This window comes from Neovison vison, chromosome 2 (assembly GCF_020171115.1).
Source record: "Neovison vison isolate M4711 chromosome 2, ASM_NN_V1, whole genome shotgun sequence".
NCBI lineage: Eukaryota > Metazoa > Chordata > Mammalia > Carnivora > Mustelidae > Neogale > Neogale vison.
Window position 1 is genome coordinate 231186412 of NC_058092.1, and position 21687 is coordinate 231208098.

At 53.6% G+C, this 21687-nt stretch overlaps 1 protein-coding gene across 4 annotated transcripts in view; it reads left to right on the forward strand.

Annotated features, from left to right (window-relative positions):
* The window catches only part of TACC2 (transforming acidic coiled-coil containing protein 2), a 187420-nt gene extending 171243 nt beyond the window's left edge, over positions 1-16177 (forward strand). For all 4 annotated transcript variants that reach the window (XM_044240661.1, XM_044240658.1, XM_044240659.1 and 1 more), the window contains 7 exons: positions 1301-1444; positions 1916-1992; positions 5646-5689; positions 11405-11565; positions 11752-11858; positions 12234-12354; positions 15655-16177. In XM_044240661.1, coding sequence (XP_044096596.1) covers positions 1301-1444; positions 1916-1992; positions 5646-5689; positions 11405-11565; positions 11752-11858; positions 12234-12354; positions 15655-15720 — 720 coding nt within the window. In that variant the 3' untranslated portion in view covers positions 15721-16177. The remainder of the gene's footprint in view (positions 1-1300; positions 1445-1915; positions 1993-5645; positions 5690-11404; positions 11566-11751; positions 11859-12233; positions 12355-15654) is intronic.
* Positions 16178-21687: the final 5510 nt, after the last annotated feature.

Sequence of the window (21687 nt, forward strand, 5' to 3'; positions counted from 1 at the left end):
CTGTGCATGTGTACAGCTAACTGGGCCTAAGCTGTCCTCTGCAGTCCTATCCGTACATTTCTGCCTGAGTTTTCTAAGTTGTTTCAAGTTCGTTTTCTCTGTAATTGGCGGGGGGGGGGGGGCTGCCTGTTCTTGCAATGACAGAGAGAGTACCTTCAGGGGCGCCTCCTCCCCCCTCATTGTTGGGTCTTTAATCACGTCTGCTTCCACTTCCGGTCCTCACGGTTCTTGCTCCAGACCCCTCTCCTCCACCTGTTGCTGTGTTCCCCGCTCACGTCGCTTCCACTGTCGCTGGGAGCTGCAGTCACACTCTGACGGGCAGATCACCAGGCCTCCACACCGAACTGGACTCTAGTAGTTTACCCTGGCATCCGTGCTGGCCACCAGGAGGTTAATGCATAGGACTGGGAGTCTGCTAGGCTGAGATTGTCTTGCAGGCTTCCATCACCGGCCGCCCCGCTGTGCAGGTCATGATGCTCCTAACATGGCCTTCCAGGTGTGCTGGAGACGGCTTGAGCTTGCTGTGCAGAGGGAGGGAGGGTAACCTCGGCCCTCTCCTCCCTCCTCCCCTCCCTCCCAAGAGGCTCGTGGCTGCCCTGGACAGTCAGTCGTGTGGGGGTGGGGAATCCCACCGGTTGTTGAGGGTCTCACCAGCAAATGTGGATACTGTCATTGACCCAGATTTCATAGCTGCAAAGTAACTCTTCCCTTGAGGCATCCAGAAACTAGCTTTTGAAGGTGACGCCAGTTGATCGGTATGGTGGACGTTAAGCTCTGTGCCAGGATATCCTTTCAGAGGGAGCTCAACCCATGCCCCCCACACCCCCCACACCCCCCTCACTGAAATGCGGACAGTCTTACAAAAATGATCAGATCTGCAGTTCTTCAAAACTAGGCAAATGTAGATGAGAGTTCAGCGTTGCTCACCATCAGGCTTTTATTTTGCAAGTGGGGCCTGCTGGAAAGTGGCCTTGGTTCTTAAGCTTTGTGCCTGAATGCCTCTGCGGGTGATAAATGGCTGTGATAAGCAGGCAGCAGACATGCTGGACTCCCAGAGTGGGGAGCTGCGGAGGCCCCTGCCATCAGCTCCTTTGTCTGCCCGGTGCAGGTGCCAAATGATCGATTTCCATAGATCGGATCTGGCCTTTCCCCACTCATCAGTCCAAGCATTTTCTCATACTTTGGATGCTCTTTGTTTCAAAACCATACAACTGACCCATTCACGCGGGGATGAATGCAAATCCTCTTTGTCATAGGAGCGATATTAACTTTTATTTTTTAATTAAAAATCATTCCACAGAGAGAAGCTGCTCACCCAACAGATATCTCCATCTCCAAAACAGCCTTGTACTCCCGCATCGGGACCAGTGAGGTGGAGAAGCCCGCAGGCCTTCTGTTCCAGCAGCCTGACCTGGACTCCGCACTCCGGATTGCTCGAGCAGAGGTACTGTGCCACGGGTATGGCTCGGGGGAGGCTGGCTTTGGTTGCCCTGGGAAAGCTCTGGTTTCTGCCACATGTAAATGAATATATATATATGTCTGTATGCATATATGTATGTACCCACAGTCCACAAGGCCAGCATCTTTGGACACAGTCTTTCTCCTGCAACCACTATGGGCAGAGGCGTCTTTAGCAAACCGTCTTTGATCTTGCTGGACACCATTGTTTAACGAGCCTCTGTGGCCTTGTTTGATCTATAACAGAAAGCACATGCCTGTAGCCGCTCCCCGGTGGGGCATTCTGAGAGTCTGATATCTGGTTGATTTCTGTCTCATGCTCCGGGAAATTCTCTCAATACAGTTATTGTTTGGTGTAGGAAGTTTTAATTCAATGTTTCCTTCTCTTGGGTCCGTGAATTGCTCAGATCTGAATTCACACCTCTGGGGCTCACCTCTCTCTTCTCCCTGATGCCAGATCATAACCAAGGAGAGAGAGGTCTCAGAGTGGAAGGACAAATACGAAGAAAGCAGGCGGGAAGTGATGGAAATGAGGTCAGTCGCGATGCTTCCTGGTACCTGGGGATTGCTTACCTGTGGCCTCGTAAGAGCTGGTGAGGTCTATGAACAGTGTCTTCCCAAGACTTACCTGTTCTTCGTAAGACAAGGTTTACATTGGTCACGGAAGTCTTTTTAGTAATGCTACTGTTATTAAAGTATCATGCACCTGAGCTAAATACTGCAAATCAAATAAATACGTTTGCAACGAAAACCAGATCTCTTTCCCACTCAGCCTCCAATTCCATCCCCCTCAGGTAGTTGCTGTCCACTCGTGCTGGGGTAGCCTTCCAAGAATTTTCCATTTCTGATTGCAAATGTGTGAATGTGTCCCTATACAGACTCCTTTGTTTTCTTCCAAAGGGGAGATGTACATTACTCTATGCTCTCTTTAACTCAGCAAATCTTTTTTTTTTTTTTTTTAAGATTGATTTATTTATGTGAGAGAGAGAAGGAGCACAATTGGGAGGGGCCAAGGGAGAGGGAGAGAGACGCTCCAGCAGACTCCTTGCTGAGCTTGGAGCCCCGTGTGGGGCTTGATCTCGTGACTCTGAGATCACCACCTGAGCCGAAACCAAGAGCCAGAAGCTTCCCCGAGCTTCTACTTAGAAGACTGTGAATTTGGGGCGCCTGGATGGCTCAGTGGGTTAAAGCCTCTGCCTTCGGCTTAGGTCACGATCCCAGGGTCCTGGGATCGAGCCCCTGCTTAGCGGGGAGCCTGCTTCCTCCTCTTTCTCTCTCTGCCTGCTTCTCTCCTACTTGTGATCTCTGTCTATCAAATAAATAAATAAAATCTTAAAAAAAAAAAAAAAAAGGGAAGAAGAAGTAGTCTGTGAATTTGAATCTACTTTTCTGATTCCCAAACCAAAACTCTTCACACGGTGCCCAGAGTCCTCGCTCCCTCCTTGTCCCATCTGATGCAGCTTTTGGCCCTTTATTTTCCTTCATGATGCATCATGATCTTAGAGTCTAAAAACCCATCTCTGGGGCTGGAACTTACCCTTGGGGTGTAATCTTAAAAACTGTGTTGCAAGCGACATTTTTAAAGAAAGCTGGAGCAAACCTTTGCTCTGGCCATCCCGGGTCCTGGCTGCTACTGCCGCCAAGTCTGAGATTGGCTGCCGGGGGTGCAGCTCATTTTTTTTTCCCCCCGCTGCCTCTCTTCAGCACAGGCTGAAGGGGCACATGGGTTTTCCAGTTGCATGGGAAGCTAGGAGTTAGAGCACGATCATTTTCCCAAGACATCATTTTTCCAAGCATCTGATGCAATGCTGGAAATCTCTGATAGGCTTGTTTCCTTTTTAAGTCTCACAGTTTGAAAGTAGGGAATAGATGAATTTTTAAAAATTGGTTGAGGAATGAGTACATTTCTAGTCACTTAACAGCAAGGCGGCTGCTGATCAATTATCAAAAGCGGCTGTCTTCCTGGCTACTGCTTTAAGGAGCAAACAAAGGATTTAGGTAATCCCATCCCGTTTTCTAGGTCAAATAGTATCTTCCTGAAAATTCTCTTGTGAGTTCCTTCTTCCTCCTGATGTGTTTTGTGACCACTCATGGAGGGGACTCTCAGTGGGTCCACATTCACACTCGGCCCTGCGGTGGCATCATTTGAAAACCTCTCTTTTGTCTCTCTCACTCTCTCTCTCTCTACCTTTTTTGGGGGGGGTAGGGGAGTGGAGGAGGGAGCTGCGTGGCTGTCATTTTTTGCACGCTCTGGGCATGACAGTGGGGCGTGCTGGGAAGGCTCCAAGTTCCATTTCTGGAGGTTTCGGGGGGTGCTGTTTACCAACCAGGATGGTGGGATTCGGGTCTCACCAGCCGGCACAGCAGCCCTCATGTTTGAAGGCCCCCATGTCCACCTCTGGAGCCGGAACCGGCCAGTTGGGCTCAGTTTCCTGGCTGCTGTGGGGTGTGTTCGCATAGCTCTACCTGACCCGCCTCTTCTGGGAAGAAGGGTGGATCTCAGCACCTCGGGGCTGTGAGGCATCCGGGGTGGAAGGGGCTCCAGAGGCAGTGGAAAGGGCTCCAGAGGCGGATGTCTGGATTCGAATCCTAGCTCTGCTCCTTTGTCGATCCTAGAAAGGTTCCTGGGTGACCCCGTGCCTCAGTATTCCCACAAGCAATTCTGGGGACCCTCAGGACACCACCCCTTGGGTTTGCTGTGAGAACACAGTGCAAATACAGTGCCACCAAAGCAGCTCTGGAGTATGGGTCCCCCCCCCACCGCCTCCCTGCGTTGGAAGGACACACCCCTTACCTGCCGTGGTCCCGCCTCTGTCCTTGGCAGTGGGTGCTTTAGACCGTGCAGCCTCAAAAGTCCATCACTGCTTTGTGATTCAGGGATACAGGGAGCTGTGCTTCTGTGTAGGATTCAGAAAGAACCCAAGTGGGCCCGTGGTGTGGTCCCCTTTTTTGTTGTGGGTCAGCCCTTGAGTGAGACACTGTCCTTTTAATTTAAATTCAGTTAGCCAACATATAGTACATCATTAGTGTCAGATGTAGTGTTCAGTAATTTATCAGTTGTATGTAACACCCAGCGCTCCTGCTGGCTTAGTCAGTAGAACATGTGACTCTTGATCTTGGAGTTGTAAGTTCAAAAACTTTAAGGGGCATCAGCCTAGCTCACTGCCCCTTTTAACCTCATTTAACTCTCCCTCCGGCCCTGAAAGTCAGGGTCTGGGGTAATCCTCACCATACCAGGGAGTAAGCTGAGCCCCCTGTGTCTGGGACCAGCTGTAATCTGGGTCCTGACTCTGTTGGTGGTTAGCAGTTCTTGGTTCTCTTATGAAGAAGAACTAACTCTTGGATAATGTAGGTGAAACCCTCGAGTCTTTTTTGAGAGTTTTCTTCCAGAAGGTTGACTTTGGATAGAGGGCTTCTTCACGCCTGGGTCTTTCTGCCTAGGGGCAGCAGTGAGGCAGTCTTACATGCAAGGGATCTTCATGCTTTTGTGTAGCTTCAGTTTGTTGGAGCCATCCAAGAAGTGCCTTCTCCCCGTCACCCCGCCCCTGACACAGGTGACTAAGTATCGTCCCTGGGCCTTGAGGACCTTCTTCTCGTGTACTATGACTCCAGATGTGTGAGGTGTTTTAGAAGAGTCAGATAAAATGTCATGCATTTCAGAGGAGAAATCAGGGAAGGCTTCCTGGAGGAGATAGCATTTGAATTGGGCCTTGAGGAGTAGCTAAGACAATGCAAGTTGGAAATAGAGCAGGGAAGGTCATGGCGGTGAGAAACCCCAGAGCCAACAAAAACTCATTTGTTCTCATGGAACCACTTTGTTCGTGATGGCAGGGAAGGAGGTAAGCTTGATGAGAGTGATCAGTTCCGGGTTGTGGAGGGCTTGGTTATCAGGCTGAAGGGGTTAGTCTTATTTTTTTTTCTCAGTGGGCAGTGGAGACACATTGAGGGTTTTGCACCAGGTGTGGTGTGTTCAGAGTCCTGCCCTAGGAAAATGAACCTACTTGGGTGTGCAAGAAGAGAGTTCAGGTTGGAGGTGAACCTAGAGGGGTAAGTCAACTACGACAGATAAATAAGACTTGACCCTCTAGTATCTTGGTCAGGCTGCTGCTGTCCAGCACATGGGCTATAGTATCAATGAGAAACCATCCTGTTGTCATGGTTCCAATATGTTTTTGCTTCTTTTACAGGAAAATAGTGGCAGAGTATGAGAAGACCATCGCTCAGATGATAGGTGGGTGTTGTGACGGGTGGGCTCAGCCCTTCCCGAAGCTTCTAACCTATGGGCTGGGCTTTGAAGTTAGACTTTCTGCATGTGTTCATCTTAGGCCCCTCTTAGAACATGAAGTCCTTCAGAGAGAGACCAAAGCATCCCAGAATGTGAGCCTGGGGGCCTTTTGGAAACACACACGAGCATGTCCCTTAGCATTATTCATGCCTGTGGGAAGCCATGGCGGTCACCTCCAAGGCCACCATTGAGCCTCATGGGGAAACAGATTTGGGTCAGTTCCTTGTACATTTGGGGGGAGTGTTTTGTTCATGGGAGAGACTAAGAATCAAATCCCTCAACTCTGATTTAGACTCAAGTGACAAAATCCTCAGCCTTACTCAGGGTTCTCGGGCAAGAATGGGTCCAGCGCTGCTGCCCACCCCACCCCTCCCCTCCCTCCTGCGATTTACCTGATCTCACGGAGATGGACACAGACTCAGAATCCATCTTAACCCAGAGTCCCTGGAAGCCAGTACCGACGCTGCCTTGGCCTGCGCTAAAAGATGGCCTCAAGTCACGAGTTACACCCACCTGACTCTTAAAAAAAATGATGATAATGAGATGAGATCCTGCAGAAGTTCTAAGCCTGTTTTTACACTGAAGATCACTATTCAAAAATGATGTTATGACCTGGCAGGGGGGGTGGCAGCGTGGAGATACTTGTTTCTCTATTTAATTTGCTGCTTAGGTCCGTGATACCGGTTTAAAAAAAAAAAATTCATTCCTACGGACTTCAGAATAAAAAAAAATCCCAGCTCTCTGCAAACCAGTTTCTGTGTTAAAGCTGGATGCTGGGTTAACAGAGGACTCTCTCTCAAACGTTTGGATACAAGTCACACCACACCTCTGGCTTGTCCCAGAATAAATATGAGAGCAGGCTTGGGAATGGGGAAGAGGCCGACAGCTGAGTGCTTTCTATTCAAAGGGGCTTTAATTTTGATGTATCATAATAAAGGCCATTTCTCCCAGATCTCAGAGAAAGCCCATTGGGGTATTCCTAAGGATCAGCTCATGGTATATGCTTTCTATCAAATGAAGCCTCTTTGTTAAACTGGTATAAGAATTTATGAATACATACGGATGAGATAAAAAATGAAACTCTTGGAACCGAAACGGCCTGTAGACGTAATCAGGGAGAAGGATTTATGCCTTCCGACCTACAGCGTTTGGCACACTGAGCCCAGCCTTTGGCCTCCTGGAGTCTCAGGTTGTGCAGATGCCCCCAGACCTACAGTGGCTCATCTGGAAATAGCTTTCCGCGTCTGAGTTCGATGCTGTTATTTTTGCTCTCGGTGAGGACATCTGGAGCAGCACTGAGACGGGGGTACAAGGGCCCGAGCCTCTGCCCCTGCGAGAAGGCTGCCCAGAGCCGGCGGTGATGCCTCTGCCGACAGTTTGGAGATCAGCAGATGTTCCCTCTTGAAAAACCCAAGAGCAGGCAGTGTCTGCCCGGCGCAGGTGGTCTGTCCCTATCGGACAGAAAACACAATTCGGCTCTGATTCCCTCGCCGCGTACTTGCAGGTGAGAGAAGTTGGAAGAACGCCGAGTGCGCAGAACCCGGACTCCCAAGGTTGGGGCCGCGCACGCCCACCCTCAGCGCCCCAGCCTCCCCCCCCCCCCCAAAGACCTGGTATGTTTGGCCCGAGGGCCCCTCGCAAGAGGTGTGATCTCACCCCTCCGAGCATTTTCCTGTTTAGGGGTGTTTGAGCACTCCCGACGGCTCCGGGAGACCCCTCCAGCGTCCCCAGCGGCAAGTGGCACTGCCGCTCTGGGGGTGGGACAGCGCCTGTCCGCCCCCGGTTCCCCATCCTCCTGCACCTCCAGTGTCGGCATCAGCCGCTGCTCAGGCCTTGTCCATCAGGTGGCACGTCGGTGGCTGTCATCCCATCAGTCACCACTGCAGGGCGCTGATGAGGGCTTCCGCGGGTTTTGAGGTCCTCGGCACCTTGTAAAAGGACAGCCTGAGGCTGAGGCACTGCAGGGACTCGCTGTCGCCGTGGGGGGCACCTGCCTCCTTTCTGGGGGGGCCGTGAGTCTCCGTATGTGGAGGTACATCCACGTGGCTCTTGGGTCCCTTGTCTCTTCTGGTTTTTGCCCTGGTGGGAGGGAAAGCTCAGCTCCCAGGAGCTTGACAGTTGAGGGAGGGATGAATGTCAGTAGCCTTTGGAAGTTAAAACCAGGTTCCACCCCACCTCCACGAGCTCCTCCTGGTCGCGCCCGGCTCTCTGGCCTTCATGTAACCCTCGCCGACGTTCCACGCCGGCGTGACATCTGTCCTGCCGTCCTCGTCCGCTCTCGTGCCATGTTACTAAACCGAATTCAGATATTGACTATTTGGGATTCAGAACGAAGAAAGAGACCTCTGTGCTTTTTGCATTCCAGGTTGTTGCAGTTGATTTTTTTTTTTTTTCTGCTTTCCTAACAACTGCTCTGATTCTCTGTTTTGCTTCCATTTTCTGTTGCTTCTTGCCCTTTGCTTGCAAAACAAACAGGCAAGCCTGGTAAGTAAATGCTTTTCACCTCATTTGACACCTGCCCATTGCATCCCATGTTGGTTGGTTGGTTTCTGTTTTTGTTACTTTTGCTCTTGTGTATTTGCTGCATTTCTCCCCCATCCCCCACGTGGTTTAATCATATTTTGCCTGAAAAAGCCAGAAACCTCTCCAGGGGCATTGTTTTGTGGTTGAGGCTAGAGTCTTTGGAGTTTGGGGCTGATTCCTGATTTGAAGAACCTGACTGCATTCGTAATTTACAGAAATTGGCGATGCAGCCGCACCTCCTTGGTATCCTGGGAACCAGGAAATTCTATTTTTACAAACGTTTATGGGGAGGACAGGAAACCTGAGGCAGGCTGAGCCTCAGATCCAGGAAATCAGATGGACTCCGTGTGATAAATGGCTCTTTTCGAGCCAAGTGAAATGTATACATGGCCTCAGATCAGCCCAGAATGTGTCGAGGACTAAGGAAGCAGCTGAAACCCAAAGAATAAATATAAGCATTGGGTTGCTAGTGAACCTTTGAAGCGTCTTTTCTGTGGGGAGCCTAGGAATGGCAAGCCGGCCCCTGGCAGTTTGGTTCTCGCTGTGTGAAAAGCTCCCCCTTTGGAAGTCACTGTAGTGGGACATCACGCCAGTTTTGGGGAGACAGTGATGCTGTCAATAACGGGTCACTGATCCTGGGTTCTTACTATATGTTGAAGGCTTTATATACAATTTCATGTCCTCTTTTCCCAAATGCCATGAGGTAAATACCATGAACCCCTCTTTCAGCTCTGGAGGCTGAAACTCGGGGAGGTTACAAACCCTGCCCAGGGTGGCCAGGCCGGGAAGTGTCAGAGCCAGGATGGAACCGGGGCCTTCAGGGTCTGGCTCCTGGGTCCTCCACCTCCGTCTTGGTAGCAGGAGCTCTGAGAGGCAGGGGTGGAGGCATCTTCTGGGCCCTTGACTCTCCAGGCGTTTCCCCAAGACCCGCCACCTCAGAGTCACTGGGGAGGTTGTCCCCCATGCAGAGTCTTGGCCCCACCGCACACCTGTCGGACTGGAACCCAGGATGTGCCCCCCACCCCACCCCCCATTCTGGGCGCTTCCCTCCACAGCACGCGGCAAGAATAGGCCTAACTTCAGGACACAGGACAATGTCTATCAGGAATCTAAGGGAAAGAACCCAAAGCAGCAGCATCCTGCTTTTTTTTTTCTTTTTTAAAGTTTTTTTTAAAATCCAGTCTGTGAACATACAGTGTGATACAAGTTTCAGGTACCAGATGGTGCTTCAGCGCTCGGTGCGGTGGCGGGTGCTCATCACCGGTGCCCTCCGGAATGCCCCAGCTGCCTTCTGCTTCTAAGGGAGCTCCGGGGAGAAACTTGGTCATGAGCACGGCTTGGGGTTTGGATCAGGCTCCGTGGCCGGGCTCCACTCCACCATTCCCAGCATGGATGTGTTGGGGTATCCTGTGACTCGGGCACTGTCCTAGACTGTAGGATAGAGAAGCGGACAAAACAGACTCCTGCAACGTGCATTCTGGGCAGACGGCGCGCTTGCGTGTCTGGCCGTTGCTGGAAACGGCCAGTCTGATGGACTAGAAAGTAGGGAGGAGGAGTTCCCCGAGGGTGCTTGGGAAGGCTCCTTTGGGGAGGTGGCCTGATGTCAGGGACCAGAATGAGTGAGCTCTGGGGCTGCTGAGCCCTGAGGCAGGACTGCCTGGGGCGTGTGCCGGCCAGCCTAGCTGGAGCGGAGCAGGTGGGGCTAGAGTTTAGATTTTATTTTATTTCCTATTTGTTTTAAAGATTTTATTTATTTGAGAGAGAGAGCGCACAAGAGAGAGGGAGAAGGAGAAACAGACTCCCCACTGAGCAGAAAGCCCAATGTGGGGCTCAATCCCAGGACCCTGAGATCATGACCTGAGCTGAAGGCAGATGCTTGGCCTTAAGACTAAGCCACCCAGGCATCCCTGGAGTTTAGACTTCATTCCCAGTGCTCAGGGAGGACCCTGGGGGGCTCTGAGCTGGAACCCGGTGACTGAGTTTGGACTTAAGTTCAATTTGGTGCCTAGTGCTGGTCTAGGAGTGTCCCATGAATAGGACAGGGAGCAGGGCCCCAGACTCGTGCAAGAGCTGGGTGGGCCCTGGTTGCTGCTGTTTCGTCTGTCATTTCCAGAGCAATCTGCCCTTTGGCAGCCAGCCCTTGGAGGCAGTCCTGGGCGGTAGGATCCCCACCCAGGTGACCTGGGGCTGATGGAGGGACAGCTCTGCAGGGTTCCTTCCCCCAAGAGCTCTGAGCAGGGGCTTCTCCTCCCCACACTGTCCAGTGTGGGGTCCCCAAGGGTCCAGACAGATGGGAGCAAAAGTTTCCTCACCCACCCAGACGGGAGACGAACGGGTCAGCACACAAAAGATGGTGCCGTGTGGGTAAGGGTCCTTCATATGGCGTGGGCAGAGAAGGCCTCTCCCGTAAATGTAAGCTGGTAGCAAGCCGTTTTGGGGAGAGTGTTAGCGGGTGGCCGCCCAGAGAGGTGGGGTCGGGGATAGAGCGGTCCTTTTACTAGGATCAACCACTCTGAACTGCGCCAGAATTAATTCTCTTGTATGTAACTGAGACATTCCCTTTGCCAAAAAGAGCTCCATTTTTTCTCAGAGCTGACATTTGCTGTATCAAAGGAAATGTCCGTTTTCTAGGCGTCGCAGAGTTTCAGGACTGTGATGTGGGCTTCGGTTCGTGGGATGTTTTCAGGATGAAGAAATCTTTTTTGTTTCCCAACAACCGTCTCTTTACCTTGATCACACCCAGAAAGGCCTGCTCCTTGGAGCTCAGACTACGGCACCTTGCAATCTTGGTCACCTCAGAATTCAGTCTGATTTACCCCTAGGGATCTGTTTGTTGCCATCAACCAAACAGACTCCATGGGGCCTCGAATGTGGATTCTTAAGGGTCTGCAGTGATCAGGTTCAAGATCCGTGGCTAGTTTCCATCCCATCTCGCACTGCAAGGGCCCAGCCCCGGGATGCTGGGGCCGCAGGTGGTGTTCCTTAGAAGCAGAGTCTGGGTGGGTTGGGGAGGTGGGTCTGTCCCCAGTCCGGGATGTTCTGCTGCTCAGACTGAGTTGGGTCTGAGGCCCCGGCTGCCCCCAAGACCAGGTTGGGAGCCCCCAGACCCATTGTCTGGATCCTTGTGTCTCTTGACAGAGGATGAGCAGAGGGAGAAGTCCGTCTCCCACCAGACTGTCCAGCAGCTGGTCCTGGAGAAGGAGCAAGCTCTGTCCGACCTGAACTCTGTGGAGAAGTCTCTGGCTGACCTCTTCAGGAGATACGAGAAGATGAAGGAGGTCCTCGAGGGTTTCCGCAAGGTGTGTTCATGTCAGGGCAGAGCGGGACGCTGGATGGGGGTTCAGAGAAGTGGGAGCAGGCTGGGAGAGGTTACAGGGACCAGGACTTGGCGGCCCAGGGTTCAGCAGGCCTCAGGGAGTTCTCGGGGCTCCCAGCATCTGGGGTGTTTCTTCTGTGGGCACATCCTCTGTCCTCTGTCTTGTCAGAACGAGGAGGTGCTGAAGAAGTGTGCCCAGGAGTACCTGTCTCGCGTGAAGAAGGAGGAGCAGAGGTACCAGGCCCTGAAGGTGCACGCGGAGGAAAAGCTGGACAGGTAACGCTCCCGGGCGGCCCCCAGAGGCCTCTCAGCAGCCCCGCAGGCCAGACGCTCCCATGGCACCGCTCCCACTGGCTGGGGAAGGGCGGATAGTCCATTTGTGTTTTTCAGGGTGACTTGTGGTAAGAGTGTCCGCTCAGCATTTTGATAAGCGGAGGACACATGTAACTTCCAGGACACCCGCCCAGAGCACCTCTGCATCACGGGAATGGGGTTGGGGTAGGGCGTGCTGGTGGGCTCCCGAACCAGGCCCCCAGTGGTAGGAGCTGCAGCCAGACGGTGCCGGCTGCCCAGAGCTGGGAGGGGGAAGGTGGGAGGGGTCTCCAGGGGAGGTGGGTCGTTTCTGAGCACCCCCTCACCCTGTTTCCGCAGGGCCAACGCCGAGATCGCGCAGGTCCGAGGCAAGGCCCAGCAGGAGCAGGCTGCCTACCAGGCCAGTCTGCGGAAGGAGCAGCTTCGTGTGGACGCGTTGGAGAGGACGCTGGAGCAGAAGGTAACAGCCAAGGGTTGGGGGGTGGAGGGGCGGAGGCCTGAAGGCGGTGGGGGTCTGACCAGAGCCTCAGATAAGCAGAGGCTGGGCTTCCCTGTGCGCTCTGCAGCTCCCGGGACAGCTTTAGACCCCGGGAGCCTATGCTTGTCCTCCCTCTAGAAGATTTTGTGTAATGCCAGCGCCAAGGCTGTTCTCCTTCCTGCCTGTCCTGGAATTGCTCCGAGGTGTAGGGCCGGTGTCCATTCCTTGTCGGCATTCACCCGTCACACATTCACCCAGTATCTGCAGCGTGCCAGAGTACTTGAACCCTACCCAGCATGCTTACTGCTGAGGGAATGGGGTAACCCCCAGGCCACATTGGGGTCAAAAGGGCCCCCAGACGTCCTCCTGTGTCCATGGATGGGGGATCCCTCCTGAAGTCCTCCAGCTTGGCCTGATTTCCCGTCCAGCGTCCAGTGTACCACACACACCCTCTCCCTGGGCGTCCGAACAAGAAGCCGCTTCCGCCCAGCAGTGCCGCGGGAGCCTGAATCCAGACTAGAGCGGGCCAGACAGCCCCTTCCCTAAGTGTGTTTCTAAAAAGGGAGTTTGCGGAGAAGTGACCGCATCCTGGTTGGTTTACTGAGTCTTAGGAGTCCCTTGGATGGTAATCGGAGAGTCTGGTGGCCTGGGGTAGTGTCACTTCTCGTGCATTTGGACCTTAAAGGGCAGTCATGGTTGGGGGAGATGACGTCCTTTGTAGACAGATGGCATCTGAAGGCCAGCGTGTCTCCCCGATGGCCTCTGCTGACCCAGAAGCGCCCAGCAGCCTCTGGCCCTTTTCCTGTGCGCCTACCCAGCCAGGTTCCATGGGGACTGACCGTGGTCCCAAGGTGGGTCTGGGCCAAGCAGTGGGCACATACTATCTCTCAGTTCACCTAAATGATGTCAGGGACCGAGCCCTGGGACTCAGGAGCCTCAGGCCCTCCCCCCCAGCCCCCCACCCCCTGCCGTCCGTGATAACCCTGAGCAAGCCTCACACTTGACCTCAGGTTGTGTGTGTGTGTCACGTTGGAGGCTGAAACCTGAAGACTGGGAAGAGTCCCTCGAAAGGGAAAGAAGGGTGGAGACGGGACTGTGTCAAAAATGCCGGATCTCTTCGACTGCCTCGGCCTTCCCGGCTCTGAGCCTCGTTCAGGCCGCGAGCCCAGAGCCAGGGCTGTCAAACACGAGCGTTTGCTCATCCCATCGGTATTTCAAGTAAGGACCACCTTCCCCCATCATTTCGGGCAGGAAGGCAGTGAGCTTGCACACGTGTTTCCCGGTGAGAAAGGCAGCGGTACGTGTGTTCCCTCCCGGTTCCGTCAGGATCTGATGGTGTTTGAACTGCATCCCGGTGTTCGCTGAAATAATAGAGCTAAACCCGGAGTCAGGGTAGAAGTGTTCTGGGCAACCTGGCCTGTTCAGACCCTTCCAGTTGCCGGACGAAGACCGACGCTGAGTATTCTGGGCAACGGAAAGACAAAGAAGCAGGCAGGGTGGCTTGCGTGGTGTTGGAGAACAGAAAAGATACAAACCGATCTGCAAATCTAATTCTGTCTTAGACCGAAACCAAGGAGCAACGGGCTCGTCACACACGTTCTCCATAAAGGACTCTGAGTGGGACAGAGGGGTCGGTCTCTGTTTTAAAGAGATTCAGAAGCATGATTGCCCCCACCCCAGGCTGTCCTTAAGTGGAGGCGCTGGGCATTTTGCCCAGTTGGGGTGCTGGAAGCCCAGGGAGCTGAGCTGCACGGTAGCCGTGTGCGGGCGGTGGGCCGGCACGCCGAGGTGGAGCTTGGAGAACCTCCAGGAGTCCGTAGCTGGTGGGTCTGACGGTACCTCGCAGCCGTCAGTCGCTGGGTGTTATGTTTAACGAGTAAAACAGCAAAGCCATCCAGGGCCCAGGCCAGCCTGACTTCATGCTCCGGGCTTGCCGCTCTGACTGGCTGCATGACCTTAAATGAAGTATAACTCAACCTCTCTGAGCCTCGGTTTCTTACTGGAAAGTGGAAATGTCAGGGGCTCCCATGAAGGCGCTGTTGTGAGAGCTTAGCGGGGCCAGTGCCTGGGGCGTGGTTAGCTTGGTGCCAGGCACACGGGAGGTTGAAAAGTCCCCATCAGCCGCTCCAGCAGATGCTGTCGTGGCAAGAGTCCTTCCAGGATTCACAGTTGGAGCCGCGTTCCAGCTCTTCTCAGAATCTTGGGGCTGGAGACTCTAGAAGGGCGTAAGCCAAGCTGTTGTTCCAGATGTTTCTCTTCTGGCGGGGCTGGTGGCTGCACTGCGGTGAGGACTGCGTTCCTCTTCTACTGGGGACTTCCTGGCTCTTCCCAATACGGACACAGTCACGGGTGGTGCCCGGAGCCCAGCCTGGAAACACAGGACACATGGCTTCGGGCGCCGTATCTCAAGAAGTTTCCACGGTTTCCAAGGAAGGGCATCAGTACAGTCTCAGGGGAGAGGCCTGTGGTTAAGACTCACCTTCTGCAGGGACCTCAAAAAACTGGCTGCAGTAGGTTCCTGGGATACCAGAAAGATCTAGCCTCTTTGAAGAGCGCTGTTCGACACTGGTGGTTGAAGCGGATCTGCATCGGAGCAAAGCCTGACCTGCCTCGGAACGGACTCAGCCCTTTGGATCCCAGTACTTAGAGCGTGGACTAGAGCGTTTCCAGATCGCTGGTGCGAGATGAGCGTGTGGTTGGCCTCCCTTGCTTCCGGCATGGGCAGGACCTGGCACAAGGAGCACCTGACGTCATCCTTCATCTACCCCCTCTCCCTGCTCGACCCCCTGTACCCACAGCACCCCCTCATTGGGGGTCCTCTAAAATAATGCCAGCAACCCTATTCAAGTAGCATCGCTTACCTCCTCCTGGTGCCGTTTCTCAAGTAAACCACCCAAGAGCTCACCCAGGACCAACCTTTTGTGTCCACATCCTTCGGAGGCAAATACAAGTGAACCCAAACCACTGAAGCTTTTGCCCGGCACTGGTCACTGTGCTAGGGAGCTTTATTTACCTTCTGACCTCACTCCCCCTTCTCAGAGAGAGAGACCACATCCTCCACGTGGTAGAGATAAGGATACCAGGGCTCAGGTCATGTAACTTGCTCAAGGTCACAGGTAGAGTTGGGATGTGTGTGCTTAGATGATGTGTCTCCATGTCGCTTGTCTCCCTGCGTTAGATAATTTCAGGGGGGACCCAGAAGCCAAAGCTCATTCCATTGGGCTTGATTTCCAACAGCCAGGAGATTTCAGCAACCTTTCTCTTTTTTGTCTTCACTTTCAGAATAAAGAGATAGAGGAACTCACCAAGATTTGTGATGAACTGATTGCCAAAATGGGGAAAAGCTAACTTTGAACCAAATGTTTGGACTTGACCCTTGCGTGCAATATGACCGTCGGCTCCCTGCTGTCCCTCCGGTTACGTCGGACAGGCTCTGTCTTCACTTTTTCGTATGCACTACTGTATTTCCTTTCTAAATAACGTTGATTTGATTGTATGCAGTACTAAGGAGACTATCAGAATTTCTTGCTATTGGTTTGCATTTTCTTAGTATAAATTCATAGCAAGTTGACCTCAGAGTTCCTGTATCAGGGAGATTGTCTGATTCTCTAATAAAAGACAAGTCGCTGACCTTGGCCTTGCCCTTTGTACATGAGTTCCCAGGGTGAGCGGCTTTTGAATTTAATATGAACATGTACAGCTTGCACAGGGACTCTTGCCTTAAGGAGTGTAAACTTGATCTGCATTTGCTGATTTGTTTAAAAAAAAATGCATGTTTCGAATAAAATTCTCTATTGTAAATAAATTTTTTTTTCCTTTGGATCTTGGCAATACGTGTGGTTATGATTTCTTTTCTGGGAAGGGTTGAGTCTTTTCTGGCCTTTGTTAAAATCGTATCAGATCTGGCCCTTCCCTCTTCTCTGTCTGGCTCCCTTCTTTGTCCGGGGGCTTCAAGAACATTTCCTCCGTTATCGTGGCTGCTCGTAAGATGGAAGCTAATGGGAAGGTTCGACTCGCTGCTTAAATGGTTAAGGGTGTGTTCTGAATTGGCGTAGGTTTTGTTTTTACAAAGCCTCTGTGAGTTTCGGCGGGAATGTCTATTTCCCTTTACTGGGTCGAGGAAGTAGCAGGCTGTCCCTCCTCCTGTGTGTTCCTTAGCGTGTGACCATCAACACGGAAATGTTGCCCAGTTCCCTCCAACGGACCGGGCCCGGGCGAGCGGTTTCCCGTGGGAGACACGTAGCGCGGCCGCGTCGGAGAGGAAATCGGGACGCGCCCGCCCTTAGATTCCCTAACTGCTTCTCACCTTGGGGCTCCCAGGCTGACGGGTGGGCGTCACTGGGGGCCAGTGAGAGGGTGGGAAGAGGTCTTCGTTTCCTAGGACTGCCCCGACATCACATACTCAGCAGGAGAAATGTTTTCTCTCACAGTTCCAGAGGCCAGAAGTCCCAGATCAGAGTGCCTTCGGGGTTTGCACCCGCGGCTCTCCCCTCCCCCACTCTCCCCCACTCTCCCCCCTACTTTCTCCCCCTTCCTGCCCCCACTCGCCAAGGCTCTGAGGTAGAGCCTCTTCCTTGCCCCTCTCGCAGCTTCTGGACAGTGGCCGGCAGGTCCCCGGCGTCCTGTGGCCGGTGGCTGTGTCACTCCGGTCACCTCTGTGCTCGACTCCCTGTCCCCTCCCTTGTAAGGACACCCTCTCTGGATTTCAGGCCCATCCCAAATCCAGGATGATCTCCGGCCCGCATTCTCAATTCCATCTATGAAGACTCCGTTTCCACATAAGGGCACACTCGCAGCTAGCGGGGTTTGGTGCTAGAGGCGGTTTTGTGCCCCCCCCACCCCGAGTGTGCCCGTGGGGGGTGTGGTGTGCAGCATGAGCTTGGAAAGCAGCCCTGAGCCCCTGGTGGCCCTCAGCTCCGGGTGCCCTCCTCGGGCCCAGCCACCGTGGCTGTGGGCTGTGCCCCTCACATAGGACCCCGCGATGCCTGGTGGGGCGGGTACCCCAGGCAGTACAAGGAGAGAAAGACAGCCCATTTCTTGTTCCCCCTTGAGCCCCACCTGGCAGGGACCCTGAGATGGCCAGGGGTTGGCCGCCTCCCACTGCCCAGCCACCTCTGCTGGGTCCTGTCTCCCAGTCTCCCCTCCTTGGGGCACAGCTGTGTCCCCTCACCCCAATGCACCCTTGTCCAGACCAAACCCCTCCTCCATGCTCGCCCCAGATTCTGCTCTCAGCTGTGTTCTCAGAACAGAGCAGCCCCTAACTCTTGAAAGGTCCCTTTTTTTCTTATTACCTAAGTAAAACATTCCCAGGGGCGCCCAGGTGGCTCAGTCCGTTGAGCAGCCCACTCTCGATTTTGGCTCAGGTCATGATCTCAAGGTCATGGGATCGAGCCCCACGTCAGGCTCTACACTCGGTGCTGGGTCTGCTTGAGATTCTCTTTCTCTCTCTCTCTCCTGTCTCTCTCCCCGCCACCCCCCTCGTGTGTACACATTCTCTCTCTTTCAAATAAATCTTCAAAAAAAATTTTTTTTTCCACTGCTAAAAAGTCTAGAGATGCAGGTAAGAAAAAAAAAAAAAAACCATAATCCCCAAACCAATAAATAATAACTGTGAATGTTTTTATATTGATTTTTCTATACTTTTTTCTCAGTGTATGAAATATGTATCTTTATAAAGGCAGGATTCGTTGGAGTTCTGCAATGCCCCTGGGCACCGTTTTATAAACCCTTTTTTCATGTGATACTCGAATGTAACCATCATGTGATGCAGACTTTTCTGTCAATAAATACACCTTTTTGTCACCATTTTGACATTTTGACTGCGTGTGTTTCATGGTCACAACACGCGTGTAAGCAGCCGCCCGCTGATGGACATTCACACAGAGACCAATGGTTAGCGGTTATTATATGCACGCGCGTTGAGTTGAGTTTCCTTCATGCATTTATGAACACGAGTTTTCCTTGGGCTGAATTTTGTTTTAAGATTTTATTTATTTGTCAGAAACAGAGGGAGAGAGAGTGAGCAAGCACAGGCAGGCAAAGAGGCAGGCAGAGGCAGAGGGAGAAGCGGGCTCCCTGCCGAGCAAGGAGCCCGATGTGGGACTCGATCCCAGGACCCCGGGATCATGACCTGAGCTGAAGGCAGCTGCTTAATCAACTGAGCCACCCAGGCGTCCCGTCCTTGGGCTGAATTTTTAAAGCGGATAACCTGGGTGATGGCTCCCGCCGAAGGCCACCAGGAACACGTGCGCTGAGCAAACTGGCTGTGCGGCTCGTTGCAGTGAGGGAGGACAGCCGCCAGGGGGAGCCGTGGGGCCACGGTGAGGGAGGCAGGAGGTACAGGGCTTGAGTCGGCGGCTTCGGGGGACGGACGGAAGGAAGCAGGGCTTTGGTCCGTGCTGGATGCTCTCGGGGCAGGCCGTTCTCAGGTGGGGCATCTCAGCACTTCTTGTCTAGACCAAGGTCAAACTTACTGGTAAAGAAGCAGTAGTTTCTGGTATCTGTTAGCCAGGGTGGAAGGCTGTTTGTTCCTTTCTGTGGTTTGTGAGGTTCCGTGTGTCCAGACGGACTCTGGCGTGGGCCTGTTTTCTCCTGTTCCATCACAGTGTGGCCACTGTGACACCGATTTTCGGCAAAACCAGTCGTGATCCGCGGGAGAACAGCAAGGCCTCGCAGGCATGCCAGGCCAGCTCCCGGGCATCATAAGGGGTCTTTCTCCTTCTGGAAGGTTATACACATTTTTAAAGTTTGGGAAACTGATGGCCAAATAGGCCTTCACTACGGTTGTACTAAAATACAGTCTCCCCCAGCCACACTCAATACACACACACACTCAGTATATAACCTTCGAGGCGTCCGTCTGTCTCTGGGCTTCCTGGCTGTCGGGAAGGACGCCCGGCCCCCGCCTTAGCTTCAGGCCCGCCGGGGTGCCAGGCTCCCTCGCGAGACCTACCCGCAGAGTGCCGGCCTTGGGAACCCCTGTGGGCTGAGATCAGCTGCTTTTGGTCCTGCGTTCACTTTCTAGAATGCCACACATGTTTGCAGACGCACGCACGTGACGGCTGCTGAGGGCTATTTCAGGTGCTGAATGAGTGGGAAGAGCATGAGAAGGGAGCACCCGACCCCCATCCCAGCTCCCCGGCGGCCGGCGTGCCAACCTCCGAGATTCTCAGCGGCTCCTAGAAATTCAGTTTGCCAAGTCAGTTAAAATCCTGAAGTTTGAACATCATTTTCTTTTTTTTTTTCTTTTTTCTTTTTTTTCTGGCTCAGCATTTCCTTAGGGCTCTCAAGTTACAGAGGACATGACTGAGATACTAAGTTTACTCATGAGGACAGAGTAGATGGGGAAGGAGATGGAGAGGAGGGAGGTGGTCACTGTGACTGGGATGGGGGCGCCCAGCGGAGGAAGGCTGTTTGTCTTTCAGGTTTGGGCTTCAGCCCCGTAGGTGTGAGGGGTGAGGTCTGACCCAAGGCCACACCAGGAGCACCCCACCCCCCACCCACTCCAGGCGTGGAGAGAAGTGATCCGTGCTGTGCATGGGACAGGTGACAAGGTGACAGGCCTGAGTGGGGCCTCAGGGTCCCTGACGGTGCTTCTCTCACTTAATGTCGGCCCTGGTAGGATGCTCAGGTTTTCTAGCCAAGCCTCTCCGCTTTCTAGGACATTCCACTTGAAAAATGGAACAGGGCGGAGTGGGTGTTCTGACTAGGGCAGGGTGTAGGTGTGCGCACGGGCAGGGCAGGGCAGGGTGGGCAGGAGGAAAAGGCTGTTACATTCGAGGCGCCGGGGCTTCCCTGGGGTTTGTGCTCTCTGGCCTTGAGACAATCTGGTGAATAAGGGCTGTTGTTACCTCTATTTTACAAGAAGGAAGCAGAGGCTCCTGGGGATTTGATGGAGCCACACGGCCGGGAGATGGGGCAGCCCGGACGGGGCCTTGGCTCTTCCGTGCCTGCGACGTCGTTAGCATCCCTCTGGCCGACAGCTTCCTGTGTAAGGACGCCCAATCAGACAGTGGCGGGCAGAGAAGGCACAGGGAAGGGAGTGCGGCCCCCGAGCCCGCAGGGGTCCTCACAGCCCTTCTTTAGACTGGTCTTTAGACTGGTCGGCAGCCCTGCCCTGAGCCCGGGCTGGCTCTGCTCCTGTGTTCATGGGTGACGAAACCTTGCTGTTGGTCCAGTAGCTGGGAGTGGCCGTGGGGCTCCCCGGGGGGCGCAGTGTTAGGCTGGTGTGAGTGAGGGGCTCCGCTCTGCCTGGTCTTCATGTGTTGCCCTCAGCGGACCTGTGGCCTCTCCCCAGGCTGCTGCACGTGGCCAGGCTCCTGCGTCCCCTCGGCTGGAGCATCAAGGGCAGAATACAGAGAATTCACATCTTTTGGGTTTATTAGGAGTGGGGAACACAACGTGGAGATCAACAAGGTGGGGCTAGACAAAGCTCCTTCCCCCATTCCCTACGGTGCAACGAGGCACACGGTCATTTCTTTAGTAGGTCCTGATCCCTCTACCGGGGACACCCGCCCCCGCCCCATCATCTGGTCTCCCCAGCCCACTCCCTGAAGGCTCATTGTTGATGCCACTCCCTCCAAGGAACCCTCCTTGAACCCCCAGGCCTGGGTCAGTGTTTTTAAATGTGGGTTTTATTATTACTCAGGCATGATGAGGCCCACAGTCCAGGAGACAAGTGTCATTGAGGACAGCTGGTGACTCAGAGTTCCCCGGAGAAGAGGGTGTGCAGTGCAGGCAGGATCACGTAGGGAAGCCCCAGTGTTGGTCCTGAGACAGAGGAGAAGGGGAAGATATGGATAAGAGACTCCACTGTGGTTCCCGAGGGAAGGAAGAGGTGAGGGGAGTCAATCAGCTTGGGGTCGGCCAGTTGACATCATCTCAGTAGGCTCTGAGCTGGAGGGGATCTCTGGCCCTGGGGTGATCAGGGTTGGGGGACAGCAGCCCTGAATGTGAAAGCCAATAAAAGAGGTGATGGGGATGTGGGCTCTGGGTTGGCTGGTTTGCAGGTGGGAACTCGCTAATAGGCAGCTGCTTTACTGGCTCTAGGAACTGGCTAACTCCGAGCAGGTCAGACATCCCCCCGGTCAGCAAGACGTCAAGATGTCAAGCGGCAGAACACACGGACATGCTTACGGCAGTCGGCTACCCTCCTGTGCATTCCTGGGCGGACTGAGCTTGACCTTTGACTTGCCCATCCCCCTGACCCTGCGAGCCTCCTAAGGGCAGAAACCAATGTCCACAAGTGCAGTGCATATCCAGAAAGATGATTTTCCGGGGCAGCTCACAAAGGACTTTTAAAAATAGTTATGTAGT